Source organism: Dromiciops gliroides, chromosome 4, assembly GCF_019393635.1.
Source record: "Dromiciops gliroides isolate mDroGli1 chromosome 4, mDroGli1.pri, whole genome shotgun sequence".
Lineage (NCBI taxonomy): Eukaryota > Metazoa > Chordata > Mammalia > Microbiotheria > Microbiotheriidae > Dromiciops > Dromiciops gliroides.
The window spans coordinates 148,031,055-148,057,918 of record NC_057864.1 but is presented as its reverse complement, the minus strand read 5'-3'; the positions used below and the strand labels follow the sequence as shown (position 1 = coordinate 148,057,918).

Sequence of the window (26,864 nt, the reverse complement as noted above, 5' to 3'; positions counted from 1 at the left end):
AATTAAAAGTATGAACTTAAAATGCCTCTAAATATAGGATTAATAACCAGGGTTCAAGAGATAGGAATAGTCCAAAGCAAAATAAAATGTGAGACTTTTAAAGTGTTGTTATTTTTTTAAGCAAAGCCTCTGCCTGTGAGGAGGATGAGTTGAAATAGGCACAAGATAGTCCTTCCAGCAGTTACTGCTGGATCCCCCCACCCCCACCCCCACCCCCGTTGGAATAACCAGATGTAAGTGTCTTGGTTTCTAATAGGTGGACTATCTGCTTCTGAGAAGACTTCATTCAGTTCACTGTGAGCTATCTCGGTATATTGTGAAAGGAAGTGATGCCTGGGTACCCTCCAGGTCCCAACAGCAGGGAGTCTTAAAATTCTATACAAGATCATGCCTTGAACCTAGGTCCCCCAACTCCAAGTTACATCCTGTTTGTACACAGTTATTTGCACGCTGTTTCCCTCATTAGATGATGAGCAACTTGAGGGCAGGGACTGTTTTGACTTCCTCTTTATATCCTCAGCATTTACCACAGTGCCTGGTGTGTCACGGGTGCTGTCTAAATGTCCGTGGGCTCTGACTTTGTTTGGATCTCTCACTATTTCTACAATACTACTTTTTCCTCTAAGTATAGTCTCAAGGATGCTTCCTTTTGGTGATCTGAATTTCAACCAGCCAGTGCCAGGAAGCCTAACAGAACCGACCTTCAGAAGGGTTACATGAAGCTAAAGCCCTGAGGGCAAGTGTGTTACCTAAGTCTGAATCACCAGATCCCCTTCCAGTCCCTGTTGAGAACAAATGCTAGGAATGCATCTTTGCAGACCACTCCTGTATCAAAGTGTCTACTTGTTCCCAAAGAGTCCTGACTTCTCAGGAGTCTGTTCCATGGGCCTCTTCCAAGAATCTCTGTGTGTGTGACCCATAACCAAGGAAAGCCCGGAGCCATTTACACCTGCTTTGGTGGAGAGGAGACAGACTCTGGAACCAGAGAGACCACTGTGGTCAGAGATAGAGCTATAAATCTTTAATTCAACAAGTTAGGAAAGCATCGAGGGAATCTGGGAATGAGCTTTGCCATATCATTTACATCACTCCCTTTTTTTTTTCCTGGGGGCATCTTGGCATTCTATGCTGCCAGTTTTTTGGAGGGAAGAAGTTGAATAATTCTACCACAGGGGGCTGTCCACCAATGAAAGGCAAAAAGGTGTAGCTGGGTAAATTTTTGATGAATTCTTTGTTTTTCTTTCCTTGCTAAGAAAAAGGAACAAAAAAGATGGTTTGTGATTTGGGACGGTGGCTAAAGACAGTGGTATTTTAGTGCAAAGCCCATTTATCTGCCTCTGTGGTTTGGAAACAATAAGGCAGCTTGAGAGTAGAGGTGCAACAAACAAAATATGGGTAATCATTTTAACCACCACATACAAACCTGCTTTAAGGCTGGCAAAGAATTCCTCATAACAAGCTTCTGAGATACTCAGTACACAGGGATGATGGGGATAAGAACAGAAGGCCCACAGTAACTTGATCATACTCAGACAACTAGAAAATGTCAGGTCTTTGTGGTTGTGACTCCAACACTCTTTCCACTATACCTGTAGCCTTCTGACTGGTCTCCTTACAGTCCACCCACTACTCAGATGTCAAATGATTTTCCTAAAGCATAAGTCTGATCATTCAATGAACTCCAGTGTATCCCTGTTACCTCCATGATCAAATACAAAATCATTTGTTTAGCATTCAAAAACCTTCAGCCCTTGACACTTCCTATCTTTCTTGTCTTCTCCCACCTCAGCCCTACATGCTGTTATTTATAATCAAGTGATGCTGGCTCCTGGCTGTTCCTTGCAACGGACACTCCATTTTCCACCTCTGGGCATTTTCTCTGGCTGTCTCCCAAGTCTGCAATTTTCTCCCTCTTGGTTTCAGGTCACAAACAAGATCCTACCTTCTACAAGAAGCCTTTCTCTATCCCCTTTAACGCTAGTGCCTCCTCTTGATCATCTCCAATTTATCCCGTATGTCTGTCCCTTGTACATGACTTTTTATAGTTTGTCTCCTCCCACTGGACTCTGAGATCCTTGAGAGAGGCTGCCTTGTTTTCCTTTATATCCCCAGACTTTTAGCACTCTTCAGAATCAAAACATTTTAGAGCAGAAAAGAACTTCTAAGATAGTGTAGTCCAACTCCATGATTTTACAGATGAAAGGCAAGAGAGGTTGAAAAGCTTGCTCAAGGTCACAGCCTATCTTTGCCATCTATTCTTTTTCATGCTACACTATATATTTAACCTTAAAGGATAAACAACAACATGATGAGAAGACAACCCTTTCCCTTTTTCCTAACTCTTTTCATAATATAGGTTTAGATCTTTTTTTCTTTACAGTTATAAAAGTTGAAGCCTGATAATGGAATTTATCCCAAAGTTCCACTGAGGGCTGAACTTGACTTTTATCAGTATTTCTAGTATGTGTTTCAGTTAATTCATCTATGAAGAGTGTATTGCCAGGGGGCAGCTAGATGGCGCAGTGGTTAAAGCACCGGCCCTGGATTCAGGAGTACCTGAGTTCAAATCCGGCCTCAGACACTTGACACTTACTAGCTGTGTGACCCTGGGCAAGTCACTTAACCCCCTATTGCCTGCAAAAAAAAAAAAAAAAGAGTGTATTGCCTCTTACTTTGTCTCTTTTAAGCATTTTTTCATGTTTTCAAAGTAAAAGTCATAACATTCACTCACATTCTGATAGTGTTGAGATTTATAAGGCATCTTCCTTACAATAATCTCATCTGATAGATGGCACATTCCCATTTCAAAAGATGAGGAAAGTACTCGCTTGGAAAGATAAAAAAATCTGCTCATGGTCCAAAGGCTAGTAAAATGGGATTTTGGTCACCTCTTAATTTAAGTCCAGTACTCCTTTTACAACACTATATTGTCTTTCTTGAAGCAGTGAGGTAATATAGTAGATGAGTGCTGGGCCTAGACTTAGGAAGACCTGAGTTCAAATCTGGCCTCAGAAATTTACTAGTTGTATGACTCTGGGAGAGTCACTTACTGCTCTTTGCCTCAGTTTCCTCCTCACATATAAAATGATGAGGTGGGACTAGATCCCTACCAGCTCTAGATGCATGATCTTAGTCCAACCTCTCTCATTTTACAGAAAAAGACACTGTTCTGGAGAGAGGGAATGTGATTTTTTTTAAAAAGTCACACAGGTGGTAGACAGCATACTAGGGATTCAGACCCAGATCTAATCAGATGGAGGATATGATGCAGTATTAAGAGAAGAAACATCTTCACATGAGAAAATTCCAAAAGCTGCAAGACACCAGAGGCTTGGTCATAAGTACACAGTGACACCACTTACTTCTCAGGCTTCCCATGCCTGGTGCTGGGTTGGTCCTAGGAGGGAGCGTGCTATGGTAGGGTGGGGTGGTGCTGAAGAGAATGTCATTGGGCAGGGCCTGATCAAGGATGGAACTCCGCGAGCTGCCATAGGAAGATCCTCTGCGGTTACTGCATATACTTTCATCGGAGAGTGTGCGGTACAGGGACCTTCTTGGAGAGAGGTTCCCATAAAATGAAAACTATATGTTCAAACAGAGGGGAGGGGAAAAGGTGCATTAGTAAATCAATGAAGACATAGGGCTAACTCTATTAGATGCAATGGGCTGATGCAGCATCATGAAAACTTTCTGTGAGCTCTTCCCTAGTAAGGCATAAAAACACCAGCTTAGAAATGCTGTAGGAAAGCCGCTGCCTCCCCCAGTCAATTGCCCCAGTGTTTCAGAACAGTTATTCGATTTTAATGCTTCCTCCTCTGACATTCTGCAAAATATGGTCATGAATTAATTAGATGCTACACAGCTTTATTAATTCTGAAATGCTAAATGGAGCCTCCACAACCTTATGATGATGATGGCTCCGGGAAATAGAGAAGGTTACCATTTCAGGCAACATTTATTCACATGCACACATAAAGCTGCTGGATTTTAATTTGAAACGACTAGGTTTTTAATACCAGGCAATTTCGGCACTGATCAACTGCATGTGAGGTTCAATCTAATCCACATGACAATAAAACTAATTTCAAATATCACAGCCTTGTAAGATACCCAAATAAATCTAATGAAAATGGTAAAGTCTAGTGAAAGGAAAGGAAAAAAAAGAATTGCATGAAATTGTACTAACTGTATTAAAGATAACTTTTAGGAGGAAAAAAAATTCTCACAGTAGTGTTTACTAAATACTTGATTCTAAAGAGACATACATATATGTGTGTACACACACACACACACACACACACACACCACCTTAAAACAAAATCAAACAAAACCCCACATTCCCAACGTGTTCCTTTACATCCTGAGGCATATCCCGTTGGATAAACAAATATGATCGCCTGGCTGTCCTTAAACATTGTTTACATCAAGTAAGTACAGAAAGGGCCATTTAAGTTTGTGAATGCAGCAGAAGGGCTAAAAATATCCCTATTCTTTGTGTTCCTTCCATTCTGTCAACTCTTCCTAACTGATGAATGCTTACATAAATCATGTGCGTGGTCTACAAAGTTAAACATATACCAGGAAAGGAAAATGTGGTTTTAAAAGAGGAATCTCTTGACAAAAAGGATATTCTATCAGAATTTTTTTTTGCAATAGCCTGTCTTTGTATCTCAACTCTTACTGCTGCTTTCTGATTTATATTATTTGTATAACATGCATATTATATAAATATAGAAAATGTATGCATACATATACTTATATGTCTACACACACACACACACACACACACACACACACACACACACACAGTGTCCCATATAGTATATAGGTAAATATTTACTATACTACAGAGTCCCATATAGTGCAAACATATATAGTGTCCCCAAAATCAATGCAGTTTAAAGTTTTAATGAGCTTATATTAGCAAAGACGTGTTAATACATACATACATACATACATACATACATACATATATATATATATATATATATAAAGAACAAAAGATACATTAGGAGCCAGTTCTTAGGGGATTCCCTTTACATATGTGACTAGCTCATTCTTCAGCATACGATTATAGTAGGAGAAAATAAAGAGGTCCAGGGCTATAATTCAGTTAATTGGAGTACAATTCCATTTTAGAAAAGCCAGAGTTTATGGCTGCTTGCTTTTTTTTTTTTTAACTCACAATCAGTAATAAATGGAAATGCATAAACATTTTCTATTTCAATAAGGGGCAATATGGTACCATGGGAAGAACACTGGCCTGGAAGCCTGTGTTCTAGTCTTGGCTCCCCTACTTAGCAACACGTAAGCTTAAAGAAGACATTTAAACTCTCTGGGTCTCAACTTCCTCATCTGTAAAATAAGGGTCTAAAATAGGATCCCAGATCAAGCATGAGAAGAGCCCTCAGAGGCTATTTAGTCTAAACCCCTCCCCCAATCTTAGAGATAAGAAAACTGAGCCCCAGAAACAGTGAGTGGCCAGGATTACCAAGGTGGTACCAGAGGCAGGGTTTGAACCCAAGTTCTCTATCTCCAAAACCACCACCCTGTGCTGACTCCCCTGGTTTCTAAGGTCTCTTCTAGCTCTAAGATGCTTGCATGCTTACAATTCAACATTTGGAGCTGGGAAGAATTTTAAGTTTGTCTCCTGCCCAGCCCTCTGCCTTTGGGCAGGCAAGGTCTGACGTTTGACAAAAAGAGACAACTGAGGCCAAACAAGGTTAAGTGATTTGTCCGATCTTGCTCAGCTAGAAAGTAACAGACTTCCATTTTCCTAACCTCTTCCAATTTTAAATCTAATAGACCTGTCAGGTAGCAGTCAATCTATTGACACTGTTCTGTCTTTATAATTATTATATTTCCTTGCATATTTCTTCCCCCTTCCTTGTTATACTGTTCTCCATTTTGAAAGGTGCATCACATACACTCTTTTTACAGCAGAACCCTCCCCTCCTGATCCATCTGCTTTCATAAAATAATCATTGCTACCAGCAGAGGCTTCTAAATGGAACACGTTCTCTCTCTGTCAGAGTAAAGAGGAGTTAGAAAGGGAGCTGATCACTTGCTGGGTGGGAGGGGAGAAGGAATGGAAAACTAACCAGGAGCATGCACAACTTCTTTCCCATTTTCTGCTTCCCTCCTACCTTCCCTAAGCTGAGAGGTAGAAGAATGTTAGTTTCCAGCATGTCCAATTTAGCTGAAAGGAGGGAGAGGTGAATTGAGGCTACAGCCCCTAGCTAATTCCTTCTAGCTTTGAGACAAAACTTCTTTAAACTATGGAAAATGTAGACTCTAATTTTTAATCACTACTAAAACCTTCTCTTCTGGATCTTATCGCCACCATTACCAGCAGCAGCACCATCATCATCACTAACATTTATATGGCACCTACTGTAGGCCAGATGCTGCACTAAAAGATTTATAAATATCATTTCATAACTCTCCACAACAACTTTGGGAGGCAGGTGTTATAATGATCCTCATTTTATAGATGAGGAAATTGAGGCAGACAGAGTGAGTTTCCTGGTGTCACACAGTTAGTCAGTGTCTGAGGGAAAATTTGAACTTAGGTCTTCCCAACTCCCGGCCCAACACTATCCTCAGTGCCACCTTGCTGTCCCATGACTAGAGATTCAGTAGCAAAGTTAGGCCTCAAACTGAGAGAGATGCTCTAACATCCAGTGCTGTAATGCTCATCTAGGTTTCTTAAACCCCTTCCAGATCAGAGCTCTGAAAAATCACTTTTGTTTGTCTTTTATATGACCAGTGTTTTAAAAACCATAACGTAACTTTAAAAACAGCAGCAGCAGCAGCCATATTGGAACTAAGGTAGGCACATTTTCTTCCTTTACAGTAATGTGCATTTTTCTTCCAGGGCTTCAAGCCCACTATTCAGTTGAAGATGGGTTGGCTTTTAGTATCATTTGGGGCGAATCCTTCATTATCATGATCACAATTACTGGAGTTCTTCAAACTGACCTGAATCTACATTAACCCTACCCTCATGCAATTCAATTCCCATTTATTTTAAGTTTCTGCTTTCAGCAAAGAGGTCAAAGCTATGAATGAAAAAAGATGCACAAATTGTTTCTGATTCCATTTATGGGTTCTTTCCACTTTTATGTGTTAGTGTCCCTGTCTGCCCGTTTGTTACTGTCTCTTATTTGTGCCTCCTTCCTTTAAAAAACACTTAATTCATATGAAATAGTGGTTTCTATCTTTTCGGGGACAACAACAGGCTACTTCTGAGTAACTGGCTTTCGTAGGGACTGGAAATCCTTTTAAATTGCTAACCTTTCTTCGGCCCTCCTCCACCAAAGGGCTGCCGGGAAGCATTAACTTCAAAAAGTCTTCTTTGGACAGGACATGTTGGGTTTCAGAAACTGCATCCTCCACCACGGTCTGATGTGGACTTGATGCAGACATGGCTTCCATATCACTATACATTCTGTTAAGAACAGATCAGTATAAAAGAGAAAGAAAGGATCAGGGGAGCAAGCAGCAAGCTGCTTGTGATATTCTAAATTAAAATGCAATAACCAGTATTCAAAAACACATACACATAGACACATGTGCATTTCTTTATTAAGTCAGCTCAGTTTTGCTCCCCTTCACTCCTAATCCCCAAGTCATTTTACATTTATAAACTAAGTTCAATTGCCAGATAAGATTTGTGAATAATTCAGAAACAAATCATATTCCCAGAGCACAATATATGGAAACAAGCTGCTGCTTCTTCCTATGAAGCTTGCTTCCTTTTTTCCTAGTTTGGATTTGGAAAGAGAATTTCAATAATTCATTAGAGATCAGTCAATGTTTTTAAATCAATGTGTGTGTGCTTCTCAGAAACTTGAAAATTGAGGGTGGTCAGACACTCGGACCCTATGTCCCAATCCTAGGGTGTCCAGAGGAGATGCCCAAGGTTCAAGAGTAACTGTTTTTGGCATGTGCCAAACATGTTTAATTATCAGCAATTTCATAAAGCTGTTTGGATAAATAAAACATCTGTCTCCCTTAATTATCAGTATATAAAAATGTATTTATGGTCAACAAAAGACTGTCAAACTGAATTACTGTCTTTTGGCTCTCTTCTAGGAGGAAAGCAAAAGGGTGATCTTTGAAAGGTTTACTTTGGAAATGCAATTTGAGCAACGGTAGATTCCCAAAGACACTGAGCATAAATTGGAGTCCAATTACTTCCTGCCAAATGCAGAGCAATCAGTGACTGTAGTCGCCTCAGCAGAGGCAATGGCCTCAGCTATTGAACTCTGAGTCTAGGAATTATGCTGCAATGTGGCAGCTAAGTCTCCAGCAAATGAGTTGTCGAGGGCTCTCGTCACTGGCACCTTGAAGGCATTCTGGTTCAAAGAAAGGCCTGCGGTGCAGCAAGCTAAGAAAAGCTTCCAGAGAAAATACTTATGTTGGAAACTTTCGTTTACAAAACAAAACTAATGACAATTTCTCTGGGATAAAAAAAAAATACATCATTTCGTTCCTGAAATGGAATAAATCTCGATGAATGAAAAACAACAAACAGGGGATGAGGGAAGGAGGGAAAGCTTTGAAAAGGATGAAAATCAGTGCGGAATATGTACTTATTGATGTGTTCACAGGGCATGCACGTGCAGGTGGCATGGACAAAGAGCCTCCTCATGAGACTTCTTATGAAATCCACGAGGGATATCCTAGTACCTTTACAAAAAGGAGCTCTGGCAAGACCACTGTCTGTTATCTGGGTCCAGACATACATTCTGGGTCTTGCCATCAGCTTTTCCAAAACAATGTCTATGGGAGGGGGCTGATCTACAATAGCCAGCCTTATTTGCATAGCATAGGTAGGAGGGAGATATAATAGATGAAGCTGTAGGCCAGCAGTCAGGAAGACTGAAGTTCAAATCTGACTTCATACACTAGCTGTATGACCTTGGGCAATTCATTTAACCCCTGTCTGCCTCAGTTTCCTCACCTATAAAAATGAGGACAATAACAGCACCTATCTCCTAGAGTTGTGAGGACAACAACAACATTTATATAGCACTTTCTATGTGTCAGGCACTGTGTTAATCACTTCACAATTATTACCACATTTGATCTTCACAAGAACCCTGGAAAGTAGGTGGTATTATTTCCATTTTACAGATGAGGAAACTGAGGTAAAAAGAAGTTAAGTAACTTCTTTAGAATCATAGAAATGCAACAGTCATAAATATTGTAAGAGATTTTGTCAGGCTCAATAAGCATTTTCTTCTTTTATAAATAAGCATAAAAACAATCCAACCCTTCAAAGTTGGGGGGGGGGGGAAGAGAACGGAAACCAAAGCAATGCTAAAATTAGGTTAAACAACTAAACACACACTTTTTTTCTTGTTGTTTAAAGATCATTTAGCTCTACCACAAATTCAACGTGTGCATTCTCTGCCCTGAATTTAACTTAAGTGGTACTTTGCTGAGGGTACTTCTATTGAAAAAAAAATAACTTTGTCCTTTAGGGAAAAAACAACCAAACAGTTTCTTTTAATTCTTTATGTTGAAACTGGCAAATGGACACAAGAGTTTGAAGAAACATATATAAGTTAAAAATCTAAACAACTTTTGAAAAAAAAATTCAAGAGATCAATGCTTTAAGAAAGGATCTAGTCCTTTGGAAGGAAAGCTCTTTTTCTTATTCTCTCTTTGCTGTTTTGCCAAGATTGAGGAAAAAGAAGTTGCTTTACTTACTTACCCCTGACATTCATTTACTTCAGACTCTTCGGGTGTGGGGCTGCCTTCGGATTTCTTCCAACCAATAACATATTTGCTGACTGCTCCTTGCCTGTGATAGGATTTGGACACTGACCCAGGAACCTGTTGGCCACTACTGTGTGAGACTATGTAGACTTTGGAGGTGTCCAAAGATCCACTATTTTTAGAACAGTGCGTTGAGGGGCTTCCTGAATGGTGCGAACCGCTGTAGAAGGGGGGAGAAAGAAGAAACAAAAGCAGCATGACAATGCTATCCCAAGCAGTTCTGGGACACCGCCAATCACAGCCATAATTGTTATGCTTTCCCCTCTCCCAGAGCATGATGGGGAAAGGGACAAGTGTACGGTGTAATTGCTTACACATGTAAACTGTTAAAAGTCCCCACACCTCACATACAACTCAAGGCCAAAAGCCTTAAAAGGTGGACCTTAGGGAAACCTGTAAGTCAGAAGAGCAAGGTGAGTTAAGAAGAGGGATCACATCATACCAGACTTTAGGTGAATCAGTAAGACGATGAGGCCGTAACAGCTACCAACGCTTGTAACTTAAGGGTTAAGAGCGCCTGGTATTCTGAATCCTCTATTGACTCAGGGGCCCTCTAACATGGTGCTCCAAGCTCTTTTATCTCCATTTTTCTCAAGTAAGAACTCAAATTATATAGGGATTTAAGGTTCGTGAAGCCCTTTACATATATTCTCATTTGATCTATAAAGTGGGAGCCATGAAATGGACCTAACTCACAAGCATTACCACAAAGAAATGAATGGAGTCCCAAAACAAGTTATACCATTTTACAAACACAAAAACACTCTGTAAACACTTTAAAATTAAAGCTTCTAATACAAGGGGTTCTCAGTTCTGGTGCGTTTCAGATTCATAAAACGATCTATGGAAAGCTAAGCTTACAATGCAGATAAATTAGAAAGTGATTATTCACAGTACAGTACTGTTGCTTTACAAAAGGATTTATTATGGAGTCCTCCTAAATAGCAAGGTCCCCCTGTGCCTTGAAAATATGATTTGATTTAGGAATTCAGAGCTTTTAAGGATTAGAGTTATACTATTAGTAGCCCATATTTAGATCGTCTTCTCTGGCTTACCAAAATTGATTTGCACACTTTTCAGTAGCATATCTGCAGCACAAGAACATTCAGTTAGAAACATGCCATCCTCAGCTTTGGTGAGATAAGGAGGGGGAGCCTGGGCATGGTCTTATGAGTGTCCATGTTATGTCTGAGGAGTCTGGAGAAAGGGTGGGCAGAATCTCATGGCTTGAGGTACTAGAAGAGGAATCACTTCCAGTGGGATGGGAGGCTCTCTAAAACAAGGTTTTGGCAAGGAAGTCATCAGAACCAACTGTGATTATTAACAGGGGAAAGTATCAAAGGAAACTGAAGGGGATGAACAGGGAACCAAGATTTTAAAAAGTCACATACTTCAAAAATGAAGTAAGGGCTGGTAACTAACCGCAAATGCAAAAAAGAACAGGTTCTTTAAGAAAATTATCAGGAAGACAAAGGCCTAGCATAGGCTGAGGTTCCAGATAATGGTTAAGCACAATAGAAAGGGTTTTTCTTTGGTGGGGGGAGGCAACTGGAGGGGTGAGAGAAGTGCTTGATTCAGCCTGATAATATAATAATAGAAAGAAGGAAGGAGAAACTATTCAACTCCTTTTTTTTTTTTTCATCTGTTAATTCTGTGGAAGAGAATGATCTTTATACAATAGGAAGGAGAGAATGGAAGTGTTTAACAGGGGAGTGAAACTCAAGGCAGTTATATAAGAGCACCTAGCTGCTTTCAAGGAATTTAAATCCCTGGCCCAGAACAAGCTATGTCCCCAGAGTTTTGAAAGAACCTGGAGAGGAGACTATGAAATGTCTAATTCCAGTCTCGTCTATTGGATCTGTTTGAGGCATATGATATATATTCAGGCTTCTTGGAGCCTTTTCCTCCTGAAACACCCCAAATTTGCAGCACTGTCATCTTTGCCACCACCCCCCCGCTTTCTTATCAGAACTATTCTCTCTTAGGATGAGGAGCTTTGGCATCTCCAAAGAATGTTGGGAAGGGGATGACGTATGTATACAAGGAAGATGGGGGCAGTGGAAAGAGATTGTAACAGAGCAGGCAGAAGGACTGGCTTTTTCCATGGTGCCGAGATAGTTCTGATAGCAGAAGTTAAATTGGTTTTGACCTTAAACTTTTGAAACGGTGTCTGTAGACTAAGAATCCAGCCCCCAGCCCTCCCCCCCCTTTTTTTTAGTGAGGCAATTGGGGTAAAGTAACTTGCCCAGGGTCACAGAGCTAGTAAGTGTTAAGTGTCTGAGGCCAGATTTGAACTCAGGTACTCCTGACTCCAGGGCCGGTGCTCTATCCACTGTACCACCTAGCTGCCCCAATCCCCCCAGCCCTTTTGCTAATCATGAGGCTTGAAATGAAACAGGCTGTGAAGAGAAGTCTCTAGGAGGGGAGACAGAATAAGGTCAAGTCCCTCCTCCTTCAGCATATGCCACAGCTGCCCAGTCTAATGGCTGCTATTTATACGAGAAAAAAATTGGCAGCCCCATAGATTTCCAAAAGCAGTTTACCAAAAAAAGAAGCTTTATTACCACCTTAGCATTTGTTTCCTTCTACTGCACACTCTAGGTGGGTAATCAGTCACTACTTTTAAGGGAGTAAGTATCCAAATGTTAGATATAACCAACTTTTATAAAAATTAAACAAAAACACAAAACAGGAAGTTTTAAGTTTTATCTACTTTATTTTCTCCAAGGATTTAAAAAATTCTCATCATATCACAAAAAAATTTTTCCCCACTAAAATTCTGTTCCTATGTTCTATGGAAGCATGGAAATGAACCTTAGTCCTCTGCCCGCCATGAATTATGAGTTACAAATACAAAAATAGTATATTTCTTGCCCTCAGGGAGACTATATTCTATTAAGGAAAACTATATGTAGACATATGTATATATGAAATATATTCAATGTAAATACACAGGAATTTGGGGTGGGTGGGAGTACTAGCAGCTCGAGAGAAAAGGAGATGGACATGGACCTGAGCTTTGAAGGAAGAATAGGGAAGGGGCCGACATAGTATTGAGCAATCTTGAGCAGGAACCTGTTCCTGGCTGAAAAAGCTTAAAGCATGGGCCCAGTCATGAGCTTTTATGTCATTGGCAGAAGAATCACCTGTGAGGTGATGAATTTCAGGGGCCACACCGATTAACAGTAATTAAGACTAACAACAAATCGAGGAAGAATTTTAATATGTGTCAGTAAGAGGGAGTAACCGGGGCAGCTAGGTGGTGCAGTGGATAGAGCACCGGCCCTGGATTCAGGAGCACCTGAGTTCAAATCTGGCCTCAGACCCTTGACACTTACTAGCTGTGTGACCCTGGGCAAGTCACTTAACCCCAATTGCCTCACCAAAAAAAAAAAAAAAAGAAAGAAAAAAAGAAAGAATAAAAGAAAGAAAAAAAGAGGGAGTAACCAATTTGATGAAATCTTAGGACCCTCAGTCACACCTCCCCCTCCACCCCCATTCATACTTAATGTGCGTGCCTTCTTTATGTTTGTGTGTCTGTATGCATAGAATACAAAGCGTGAGCACACAAACCTGGCACGCGGCTTCCATATCTATTTTCTCTTCATCTGGACTCTACAGAATTTTCTCTAAGTTTATAGAATCAAAATAGCTTAAGATATGTCCCATGTGTTTGAATAATTCAGTATATTTTCCTTTTCTACCAGGTTGAATCAAAACAAGTTATCTTACACCTTAGTCTTTTTCATATTTCTGTCCAGGAAGAAAGAAAAGGTATAGAAAATTGCATTCTGGAATATCATGACTGAATCCCACATTAAGATGCAGAGATGGTTCTGGTTCTGATACTAGCTGGACTGAGCTTCTTTGAAGCACTGAGTCTGGGTGATGGTGAAAGCAAAAGCCCCCAATATTAAGCTGGAAATGGAGTTCAAAGTCATCATCAACTGTGAATTATGAGTAAAAGGAAGCCAAATTGCAAGACTCAACTCTCACAAGGCAGTTCACTATCTACAACAGATGTGCACACATGCAATTTAAAGGGGATGGAAGGAAAACAAAACCAATCAGAAATTCAATCTAGCACTTGTATTCACTTGCCAGCAGTGTGACCCATGCTAATTTAAATAAGAGTTAAGGTATACAAAAAAACCTGCTTTACTTGTGCATAAAGTCTATGGCCCTGGCCCTCTAAGAGGTAACTCCATATAGAGATGTGAGTACCTTGCAAACAAAGATGACCACCCAAACAATATTTGATGACAATATAAAATTCAATTTATTGTGCCAACTATATTAGCCTAACAAGGTATTATAAAGGCAGGTGTTTTCCCCAACTACTGTGCTCTGCATGAGATATTAATATGGGAACAAGATATTTTAGCTATTAAAGCCAACTCTCAATTGCCTATGAAGACAGGTAGGGAGAATTTAGATAAATGACACAAGGGTAATCCTAACATCTCATTTTAGCTACTCATTAGCATTTCCCTAAAACAAAATATGAGCAGCTACAAGGCTCAGTGGATAGAGTGGTAGGCCTGGAGTCCGGAAGATTCATCTTCTTGAGTTCAAATCTGGTTTCAGACAATTACTAGAGGGACACTGGGCAAATCATTTTACTCTGTTTGCCTCAGTTTCTTCATCTGTAAAATGAGCTGGAGAAGGAAAGGGCAAACCACTCCAGCATCTTTGCCAAGAAAGGGCACAAAAAATCAAGCACAACTGAAAAATGACTGAACAACAAAATCAAAATATTCCATTGAGAAAGCTGTCTACAGTAGGTGCTTTAACTTTCTTTCCCTATCACTCTCTTCCAAACCCTACAATCTGGTTTATGACCTCTTCATTCATATGTTGGTTTTTTTTGTGTGTTTTTGCTTTTGTTTTTGTTTTTTTGTGAGGCAATTGGGGTTAAGTGACTTGCCCAGGGTCACACAGCTAGTAAGTGTCCAGTGTCTGAGGCCGAATTTGAACTCAGATCCTCCTGACTCCAGGGCCGGTGCTCTATCCACTAAGCCACTTAGCTGCCCCCCCTATCATTCACATGAAACCACTTTCTCTAAAATTACCAGTGATGTCTTATTTGCCCTATCTATTGGCCAGTTCTAAATCCTCAGCCTTCTTGTCCTCTATGTAGCCTCTGACGCTGATGATCACCTTCTCCTCCTGGATATTCTTTCCTCTCTAGGTTTTCATGACACTGCTCTTTTTTGCTCTGTCTTCCTTTGCTGGTCCTTTACTACCTGTTTTGACTGATCTGTCTCAATCTCCTTTACCTTTCTTCATCCATGTCATGTCACTAAATCTAAGAGTTTTCTAAGGGTCTGTCCTGGATGCTCTTCTCTTCTTCTTCTATAATATATTCACTCGATGGTCTCATTAGCTCCCAAAGGTTTAATTATAATCTTTATGCACATGATTCCCAGGTCTATATATCTATCACTAGTATCATATCCTGTGTTCTGTATTACCAGCTACCTATTGGACATCCCAGGCTGTCCAAAAGGCATCTCAAGATCAACATGTCCCCAGAAGGGTTTATCTTCCTCTCTCTTAATCCTCCCCCCTTCCTAACATCCCAATTACCTCAATGGCTCACCATTCTCTCAATCACCCAGGTTCACAACTGGGTGCCAACCTTGATTCTCATTGACCGCCAATATCGTATCCATTACCATAGCCTGTCCTTTCAGTCTATGCAAGATCTGTCCTCTCCATTTACAAAGTCACAACTCTACATCAGACCCTCATCACCTCTCATTTAGACTACTACAATAGCCATGTAATGATTCACTCTGCCTCAGTACTCAGCCCACTCCAATAGACCCTCTGTTCAATGACCAAGGTGATGTTCTGAAGTACAGTCCTGGCAGTGTCACTCTCCACTTCAGTGAGATCCAGTTACCATCATCTCCAGGATGAAATGTAAACTCCTCCATTCAGCACTAAGAGCCCATCCCTACCTTTCCAAGTTTACACTTTTCATGTGACCCCACAAAGCCAGCCTCTCTAACGTTTCTCGAACATAAACATGCCGTCTTTGGTTCCCATGCTTTTGTCCATAACTTAGCATAGTGCCTGCGTATAGAAAGTGCTTAAATGTTAATTGGCTAAAAAAATATAAACAAGAACACTTAACATATATAATAATGACAAATTCACTTTTAGTATCTTCCCCTTGATCTGGAAAGGGAGGGTCTGTTAATTTTTCATGGGACTATAGCTGCCAATCATTTTAATATTTTACTTCAATAACTGGTGTGTTTTCTCCATGCTATAAGTCTGGATCCTTGTTAACTAAATGTTACTTTGCTATGAAACAACACTGGGGAAGAGCACTGGTCTTCTTAAAGGAGCCTTATGTTATTGTCCCTATTCTTTCACTAATTTGCTGTGTGACTTTGAGTAAATGCATCACCTCTCTGGGACTCCCTTGCCTCAACTATTTAATGAGGTATCTGGACCAGGTCCCTATTAGCTCTCACAGTCTCGTCTTCATGGGAAGTTGGAGATAGAGGAGATTATACATATGTAGGGCTCGTCCAAGATACAGGTTGTGCTGTGAAGGGAACGAACAGTCCATCAACCTTGTAATATTAATCCTATGGATCTGCTCAAAGCTTCCACCATAAGAGCCAACCCTCTGGGTTTAGAGCTTTGTATTTCCAAAGAGTTCCTATTCAAATGCAGCTACGATACCTAGGAGTGAGCAACACACTAAGTCACTAACCCACCAGCACCTATTAGCACAGTATTTCTTTAGATCAACCAGCTGTCCTCAAAAACAGAAATTTTCTGAGGAAAGATGTCAGATACATTTTCAATTTGGATTGAGAAAAGAAAATCGAAGGTGTAAGATGCTGGCAGGGAGGAAAATGGGCTACTGCCCAGAGATTGGCATGTCAGGGAGTTACAAAGGTTAACTTTGCTTACTTCATAATCTTCCCCCTAGGGCTAGCCTTTCACATGAATTTTCTCCATCTAGTCTTTAAATGAAACTGGAAAAAAAGGATTAAAATTCTAGTTTTTAAGTTACTATCAAGATTTTCTAATTTTGTTGTTTGCAACATGCATAAATAAAGTCTGTGCTCATATGTTACACATTTCTATTCAGAACACATCTTTTAAATTTAGCTTCAACCTTGACTAAAAGTATCAAATAATGATCTATTAATTCACATCTCCATTCTACTAAAAATCCAAAGGGTCTTAGTCTTCCTCTTCCCATAAAGTGTGGGTTACAGACATACATTTAGAGAATATATGACCTCATGTCTTATGCACACATATCTATATACCCCCAATCACCCATATCTACCAGTCCCTCTTAACTCCAAGTTTAAAGGGGAAGAAGAGGAAGATCATATAGGAACACAGTTTATCTTAATACCTCCCTTCCTAGCAACTTATGGACACGGACTTGAAGTAAGGGAAGAGTAAATCTATCCCACTTTCTTTAGGAAGTCTTTCCTAAGCTCTCTTAATTCTAGTGCTTTTCCTCTTTTAATTATTTCCTATTTATCCTTGTTTTGTATATTTGCTTATGCATTGTCTCTATCATTAGATTGTAAGCTCCTTGAGGGTAGGTACTGTCTTTTGCCTCTTTTTGTATCCCTAGCATTTAGCACAGTACTTGGCATATAGTAGGCACTTAATAAATGTTTATTGATTGTTTTTGATCTATCAATCAACCAAAATATATGTGTATATATACATGCTCAGACATGTGTTAAAAGGTGTACGCATATAGATATGCATCAACACATGTGTATACACAAATGAAGATATGCATCTATCTAACCATCTCTGGTTTCTGTCATGATTCAAGTAAGAGAAAACTATATAGAGCATTTAATTTATATAAACTTTTGAAATTAATTTACAGAAGTCAACACTCAAAAACAGAAACAAAACATACCTTCCTTTCTGCAAAAAGGGGCAAAACACCTCCTACTCACTCTATTTCCATCGTCCCCATTTCCCATCCAAAAAGATGAACTCATTTGTATTTTTTTCTCAGACTAGTCCCTCTTGTGCAACACTCCACCAACAAGACTGTGGTAAGTACCTGCTATGTGCCATGCACTATACTGGGCATGATGGGGGCTCAAAGCAAGGCAAAGAACAGTCCCTACTCTCAAGGAGGTCCCAGTTAATGGGAGAGACAACATGCAAATATTTTGGTACATAGAGAATATATACAGAGCAGAGAAGGTAATCTGAAAGAGAAAGGCTTCAGCAGCCAGGAGAACCAGGAAAGGCATCCTGGAGAAAGTAGGATTTGAGTTTACTCTTAAAAAGAGCCGGGGAAGCTTTGGGATAAAGCAGCTCCTCATTCAGAGTGATGGAGTATCATGTTCAAGGAACTGCATGTAGGCCAGTGTAGCTGTGTCAAGTCATGTGGAGAGGCACCACAGCCATCTCATGAAGAAGTGGTATCCCCCATAAACTGCTTAGCACAGGCCATAAACCATGGGCTCCATGTCTACTCCCTCAGTGGATGAACCAGTAAGCACAATGGGACAGAAACAAGCATAAACCCAGGCTCTTACACTTCATTTCCCAATCCTAAAAATATTTCCATCCTGCTCACAGGCTGACTTTTAGAACTGGACTAATTTCTTTTTGGACAGTTAGGTGGCACAGTGCCGAATGAGGAAGACTCATCTTCCTGAGTTAGTTCAAATCCGGCTTCAGACACTTACTAGCTGTGTGACTCCGGGCAAATCGCTTAACCCTGTTTGCCTCAGTTTCCTCATCTGTAAAATGATCTGGAGAAGGAAATGGTAAACCACTCCAGGATTTTTGCCAAGAAACCCCCAAATGGGACCTCTAAGAGTTGGACATGACTGAACTGACTCAACAACAACAGCAAGAACAAAATTTCTTTCTGACTCTGAGCCAGATCCTGTGCCAATCAACACAGCTGGGTGATGTATCACTCCACAAAAAATGGTGCTCACTGATGCTATGAGCAGGTGGTGCTCACTTACTTGGGCAGCAGATCACGCACCTGGAATGAGAAGATATTTCACTGAGGTCACCCATGCTGCCTTCTGCTGTGTTACTGACAGAGATGGCAGATGGATAGCTGTGAACAGCATAGAGCTTAGTCGGCTCCTCTTCAGGGCCAGGCACTTCCGCAGAGTCAGCCCACTGTTCTGCCCTACTGTGCATCATGGACCTGCTGCCTGTCAGATGCAGAGGGCCCATCATTGAAGTGGACATGCAGGGGGTTGTATCAATGCCACTGTCGGTGGAGGCCCCTTTAATATAGGTTAATCCCAGCAATTCAGGGTCCATGAGGTCTCCAGAACCAAAGTGCTTGTCGTCACTGTTGCTGGACGTGTTACTTGAGAGTGTATTACTGCTAGAATGACTGGAACAATTTTTATCTCCAATCTTGAAGAAGAAAAAGAGAGTATTTTAAACAGATTTTTATTCCATTAATTTATAATTCCTATTAGTCTCTCTCTCTCTCTCTCTCTCTCTCTCTCTCTCTCTCTCTCTCTCTCTCTCTCTCTCTCTCACACACACACACACACACACACACTCTCACTCACTCACTCACTCACTCACTCACTCACTCACTCACTCACTCACTCCAAATAATCAAACCCTTGGTCATCTTCCATTGACAGGAGGGGCACATGATTTAAAAGCTCTAACAATAACAACAGCAACACTGGACAAAGAACATCAGACAACAGGTACATCAATCAACTGAAACATTTATTAAGCACCTACTATGTGTCAGGAACCATGCTAAATAAATGATGAGTGTTACAACACAGGGAATATAGGCAGCAAAAACAGAAATTAGAAAGGAGAAAACAAACTTATTTTAGAGGCTGGTTTGTGGGAGGAATACACCCTCTCAAAATTCACCCCCCCACACTTTCTCCCTCACTTAGTTTGGCATGAAATAAATGAGTACCAACTCCTACTAGCAGAGAGTACAGTCATTTGAGCCTGAAGCACAGACATGTTGTCACTGTCCAAATGGCCATAAAATCAGTAACAGATATAAGAGCTAGGGACAGTATACATGCAATAGAACTAGGTAGATGATTTACAGAAGGGACAAGGATTGCTTTTAATGGGAAAGTACTCCCATGATTTATATGGTGAAGATGGTAGGAAGAGCAGATTATTTAGGTGGTTTGACTCTCTTTTGAAGAGAAAGATCAGGATTCCAGTTCTGTTTGATTAGGGAGTGCCATGATTCTAGCTGGCACATCTATGGAGTTTTAAGCTTTTTACTTGTCTCCTTTAGGCATCCTGGTGAGGTGGGTGCTGCCATTATTCCCATTTTGCTGATGAGGAAACAAGTTTAGAGGAGTTAAGTGACTTGCCCAATGTCACTCAGTTGGTATTTGACTGAGGAGGGTCTTCCCAAGTCTAACTCAAGCCCTCTATCTGTGAGACCATATTGTCTGTAGAAGAAGTGTGGCAAATAGTGCAAAGGCAAAGTTTCCATCTTCTCCATTCTGGCACTGCTTATACAGCCATATCTTCTGTCTCCAAGGCAAAGGTGATGTAATAAGACTGGGAGCCAAGTAGCAAATGACAACTAAAATTGGAGAGAGGTCCTCTCCCCAGTCTGTTTTAAAGTGGCTTGCCCTTTATTCCTGTTAGATCCTTTAAAAAATAATATTTTATTTTCCCCTCAATTACACATAAAAACAACATTCATTAAAAAAATTTTGAGTTCCAAATTCTCTCCCTCCCTACGTCCCTCCCCTGCTCCCTACCTCACTGAGAAAGCAAGCAATTTGATATAGGTTATTCATGTTCCTGTTAGATCCCTGAGTTAGTCTCACTGATCTTTTTAGCAGATTTTTTTTCTTAGCTCTGTCCCAACACTTAGGGATTTATAGAGTATGGGTCTGTAGAAAATAAAACTGGACACAACAGGGTTTTGTCTTTCATTCTACTAGCCAGGTGAAGAAATGTGGAATGTGTTTGGTGGGTTAACATCTACACTACTCTTAAATATCATAAAGACAAATCAAGATGGTGATGGGTAGACTTTCAAATTTTTCATTGATGTTATTTGTGGCATAATGAATTTTGTGGGAGACTTAAAAGTCATGAAGACTTGGGTTCAAATTCTTCCTGAGATATTTACTAGCTTTCTGAGCATGCTGAAGTCACTTAGTGACCATGTGGCTTAAGCAACTTCCCAGGACTCAAGTACTAAATTTTAATTTGTCCACGGAAAATAAATTTATTCATCCTGATGTAATCACAACCATGTTGTATAGTCATTCAAGCAATGCTTTTATTTAAAAACCTGTTTCTGGAAGTACATGGTAATAACAAAGAATGGACAGGTTCTTTTTTTAATGTTTAATTTTAAGTATGGTTGAATACATGCGTTAATTTTACCTTCATATCAACAATTTTCTTGTCAGGCATGTTATTTTAAATACAAATTATTTGATCCCAAGTTGTACTAGAGAACTTTCTATCATGTATTTTGGTCTTTTTCTAGTTAAAAAGTGTCTGCCTTAAAAGGAGGAGGGGTTAAGGGAGTAGGATATGACCCGGTAATAAGAACCAGAAGGCTGGGCTTCTATATTTAGCTATGTCCCTGATTTTTGTGACGTTGAGCAAGTCATTTACTTCTCTCCGAAGCCTAGAGTTTTCCTCTGTAAAATCAATATAAAAAAGCCTATTTCTGGTTTTCCTCACCTCCAAAGCAACCTGTGAAGATGAAGAGTGATCTTTAAAGAACTTGGTCTGAAGTCTCTCTGATACATCATTGTCACTGACATGGATTATTAGTTCATACAGACAAGTAACTAATCTATGAATAAAAGACTTACATGAGAAAGCTTATTCGGGGAGTCTTTGCAACTTCCATCTTTCTGTAGGGCTCTCTCTTTATAGGAACTCAAGACTTTGGAAGGTGGTCCATGCCACTTGGTTTCTGCCACAAATGGAGAGAAGATTTGAGTTCCAATTTCTATGGTTAGAAAAATTCTCAAGGGAAAGAAAGATACCTGCAGAATAAATGATCAGGTGGGAATACAGAGGATTGTGATTCAAGGACTTCCTGGTCTTACCAAAGTACACCCTCTTAGTTAAATATTTATTGTTACCAGAGCAATTTCTAGTTCTAACACTAGCAGCACAGCCATCCACTGCTATTATTCATAGTTCCCCTACTTAAACAATTCTCCTGAGGGCAGAAGTCATATATCCTTTAGCTTTACATCTCCCCTGGTGCCTTACACATAGTATCACCTACCTCACTCGTTTGCCTTGAGAAAAACGCTTGGTAAACCTAAAGTAAAGTGCTAGAAAATGGAAGGACCAGTGGCTATTGGTAAATGGTTGGTTAACATCTATTGGGTGAATGAAGAGGCAAACACTGGAAGTCCTTAATGAGCCCTCGTGGTATATATAATTACCAGAAAGTCTAGTTCCTTCCATAATTTCTTCTCGCTCCCTGGCTCCTTCACACTCCAGTGGACCGGAACTCTGGTGTTCATGAAGTAGAGGAGACTGGCACCTAAAGAGAAATAGGGAAATTAAGGTTCTTGTTTTCAAACCAAACCAACCCATAATCATGACCATTCTTTACGTCTCAAATTTCCTAAACAGAAATAAAAAGGAAACATTACTTAGGAGCCATTTCCTTGTAAAAAGGTCAGAGCAAGCCCAGCATTGAAGCTGAGTGTGTCTTGAAGTCTGCAAAACTTTACTGAATTCACCAAATGGTCGGTCAGTAAAGCCACATGGGAGTTATAAAAGGTTAAATAACTGGAGTCCTACAATGAATCTGTGGCAAAAAAATATATATATAGCCAGACTCATCCAGTGTGCATTCTATTTGGCTCTCTTGACTTTGTTGCTTCCTTTGAAATTAATCATTTTTAAAGGCAGTGGTAAAAATGTTTGACTGGCTTTGGGGCAGTAGAGAGATGGGCCCAGCTAAGAAAACCCTAGAAAAAATCTAAACTTAGAAAACAATTTTAAAAATGCAAAATGCAAAAGGATAAGAAAAAAGCATTTTTGTTAAATGAGTTATTTGAAAAGCGTTTTGAAAGTTTTTAAATGCTATATAAATACTTGCTTTGTTATTAGTTAGAAAATGATTACTTTTAAATGTTCATCTATTTATACAATATTTTGTATATAATTTTCAGGAAATCATGTAGTTTTCATACAAAGTAGAATAAACCTTCTTAAAATACAAATATCTAATTCTATATATAGCAGAAAGTAGCAAAAGGAATGGATACAGGTTTTCTTTTGCACATGTGAATATAGTAACCTAAAACCTTTCCTCTCATGCTAATATTTGACTTGGTCAATCTCTAAATCATTCCATTAAAACGGCAGAAGTTGGATTCTACTGCAAAGCAACACACCAACACAGCTACTAGTAGCAATTACTACTCTGCAGAAAAGTCTGACTAGACGAGCATTTTTTCCATTTCTTCCCATGAAATTTATTAATGTTTTCTCTGTGTTATTAGCATCAATCAATTCAGCTGTCACTATGTCCAAATGAACCATATGACTTGGCTCTAGTCTGCTCCTAGACACTATGCATATACAACCAGGGATATTTTATAGCGAAACGTGTCAAGGCAACAATATTCTGCTGCTTGGATAACATGTCAAATGCTAGGGGGGCTGTCACACTCCATGGCTAGGAATTTTGAAAAGGGTTTTTGTCCAATTTTGTCAAATGAGTTATTTGTAAAGCATTTTTGCAACCCTCTAAGAGCTATTTAAATGTTTGCTATTCTTATAAGCTAAGAAATTATTAAAGTGTTCATCTATTCATACAATTATTGTTTATACTTTATCCCTTAACTTTGAGCAGTATCTTAAAGGGGAGAAAACTGCATTGAAGAAGGTTGCAAGTCTACCCCTCTTCAGTATTTAATGAAAAGCTACCAAAGGCTGGACTTTGTAGCTTCCTTACAGGATTAATTTTCAATTTTATGTTTTCTTTCACTGAAATGAAAAGGAAAAAAAAAAAGCCAACAACAACAAATCAGGAGGACCCTGAATATTCCACAGCAGTGAAATGATGTGCTGTTTTAAAAGCTTGGTTAAATACTACATAGAAAACAGGGGGCTACAGTGCAATAGAAAACCATCAATACCCGTCATATCCCACTTGCTGTCTCCAGTGGCTACTCCCGCTGGGTCCTGGGTCACTGGAAGATGACTGGTTGCTCGGGGAACTTCTGCAATGTTGACTAGAATCATTAACAGTGCACTGAGGCATTTGTAGAGTTTCAACATCTTGACCTGGCCTGTTTTGTTTTACAAATAAATTCTTTTTTTTTTTTTACGATTACAAAGAAAAGAAAGAAATGTGTTGAGATGGAAAAAAACAAAACAAAACAAAACAACAAACCAAAACCATTCAGAACAGGATAATTAAGCCATATGCAATTAAGAGTTGATTATAATGAGATATGTCAGTTGCTTTATAGTTGGGAATGTTACAGTGAAAAGAAATATGTGTAGAAACAAAACCACACTTAATCACCTACAGAACTCAGTGTAAAGATTCATGTGGAATGTAGAATGAAGGAAAATAGGGACAGAAAAGATTGGAGAATTAGGATAAGAATAGGACCAATAGGTTTTTCATTATACTTCAAGGCATTCTGGTAAGCTCTATTCATTTTCAAATGATCATCACTGTTCATTGTAATCCTGTTTCACTGAGAGTACAATTTACTCATGAAACACAAAAATGAGCTAACGTTGGGGGCAGGCACGAAAAATTGCTATCAAAGTCTTTGGCTACAAAAACTATTCTGGATATTATTTAATATTTTTACGGTGTACCATCTTAACATAGAAAATATCATTTAAAGAATACAGTGATAATAAAATGAAAATAGTAATAGTAATAGAGGATTATACTTTATATATACACATCAAGGTTATTTATTAGGCTGGGTCCCTATCCTGGATTGTCTACTTGTATCTTTACTGGCATGGAAGTCACTACATTCAGTGTGTCTTTAATTGAACCAGATTAAATGTTCTTCCTTGGGCAGAAAGTGGAATTTGAGTCTCTTGAAATTTAATGAATAAAGGGAAAAGAAAAGTAAGAGAACATTTGGCAAATCAACATGTATAAAGTTCTCTTATCAATTACCACATTTCATACACAGCCTGTCAACATTGTTTGGAGAAACAGTATACTTTAATGAGAAGAGGCACAGGGAAGAAACACTTCCAAGCTTCAAGAATAATAAACATTAAGAAGAGGAGTTAGAAAGAACTGATTGGGTCTCTGAATGAAGATCGAAGACGACTCTAAAAATTTTTTTTAATTTTTCTTGTGTGTGTGTGTGTGTGTGTGTGTGTGTGTGTCTTTTTTTGGGGGGGTATCTGTGTTTTCTTTCACAACATGACTAACATGGAAATGTTTTGCATGACTACACATGTATAATCTATATCAAATTGCTTGCCTTCTCATTGAGGGGGAGGGGAGGTAGGGAGAAAGAGAAATTGGAAGTCAAAATGTAAAAAAAAATGTTAAAAATTATCTTTACATTTAATTGGAAAAACAATAAATATTTGAAACAAAATGAATAGAAGTCGATTAGATCCTTCACAAATAAATTAACTTTATTTTGCTATCTAGGGAAGTGCACACATGTATTTATTCAAATGAATTAACACAGTATATAAATACATACTCATCTATCCACCATGTTGTGACACACACATACACACACACACACAGAGGAATACATGCATGCATTTGTGTACATAATTGTGTGTATTCATGTGCGTGTGTGTGTAATGTATGTATATTTATATCTATAGATATATAATAAAAAGTTATACAGGTTAAAAATTCTAACTGCTCCTTGAGCACTTAAAGAATATAGTAACACATTTTAAAGACATGCTTTCCCCTTTATCGACAGTCATTTACTTCAAATAATTTTTTTTTGAGGGGCAATGAGGGTTAAGTGACTTGCCCAGGGTCACACAGCTAGTAAGCGTCAAATGTCTGAGGCCAGATTTGAAGTCAGGTCCTCCTGAATCCAGGGCCAGTGCTTTATCCACCATACCACCTAGCTGCCCTCAAATAATAGTTTTTAAAAAAACTTTACTATGCTTGATTTGAGGGAGGAAAAGAATGTATAAGGACTCCTAATGACCATAGAACTTCTTGCAATGGTGGCCATGTTATGATAATGGAATTTAATCATTAATTTTACAGAGGATAGTTTTGTTTTATTTATGCTAATTACTTATCTCCATAGACTCCTGTTATAGAGTTTCCAGTGTATCTTACCCAGGATGCTCAGAGCACCAATTACTGAGCAACTTTATTTCACAATGGGGAAAGAGGAGACACTGTTTACTCTGCTGTGGAGAATGGTCTGCTCCTTGGGCAATTTCTGGTTCTCTCCTGTGAACCACTAAAGTGAGAGGGGGATGACCTGCTCCCTGCCTCCCCACTGCCGGCTCCAGCCCAAGCTCCTTCTGACCTTAGCCCAACTGTCTAGACACCACTCTTATGAACAAGCTAATTTATGAGTGACAGAGCCGAGGAAACGTCCCATCCTAAGATAGCAAATCCTAAAACCCAAGGGGCTCATAAGAAGAGCACATAGGAAAAAGGGAAGGAAGAAATTCAAGAATGAAGGATTTTACCTCGTGCCATCTGGCAACTTTCTGTCAAAGGACGTGCTGCGAGGAATAGCTGTCTGAGCCTGCTGGAGAAGCTGCTGGCAGGGCAGCCGGTCAGATGTTCCCAGGATTGGGGAGGCACGAGACAGAGGCTGCCCAGCAGGCGTAGGGACCCGATGCCAAGTCGTATTCCTCCTGAAAGGGGTTTTGTACTCACAGGGGGTACCTTCACTGTCAAGTTTATATTCTACCATCGGGATTCGGCAGAGCTCAGAACAACCCCTACAGAACCAAGAAGAGACACTGAGTCACACAGCCCGGTCACAGACATCCACACATTCAAATACTTTAAAAGTCTCAGAGCTTATCCCACTGCCTGAGAGGAAACGCCCAATGGTGGAACATTGCAGGCAATGCTATGAACTTCACCCAAATGG

The 26,864-nt window shown here is 39.6% G+C and overlaps 1 protein-coding gene across 7 annotated transcripts in view; it reads right to left on the bottom strand.

The window, feature by feature from the left end:
- Positions 1–26,864, bottom strand: part of SIPA1L2 (signal induced proliferation associated 1 like 2) — a 270,170-nt gene that overhangs the window by 21,553 nt on the left and 221,753 nt on the right. For 4 of the 7 annotated variants that reach the window (XM_044002459.1, XM_044002462.1, XM_044002465.1 and 1 more), the window contains exons 11-18: positions 26,452–26,709; positions 23,922–24,017; positions 22,212–22,312; positions 21,624–21,727; positions 18,806–19,194; positions 9,725–9,949; positions 7,297–7,450; positions 3,363–3,582 (exon numbers count right to left, since the gene is read on the bottom strand). In XM_044002459.1, coding sequence (XP_043858394.1) covers positions 3,363–3,582; positions 7,297–7,450; positions 9,725–9,949; positions 18,806–19,194; positions 21,624–21,727; positions 22,212–22,312; positions 23,922–24,017; positions 26,452–26,709 — 1,547 coding nt within the window. The remainder of the gene's footprint in view (positions 1–3,362; positions 3,583–7,296; positions 7,451–9,724; positions 9,950–18,805; positions 19,195–21,623; positions 21,728–22,211; positions 22,313–23,921; positions 24,018–26,451; positions 26,710–26,864) is intronic. The other 3 variants (XM_044002460.1, XM_044002463.1, XM_044002464.1) reach the window with 2 other exon arrangements.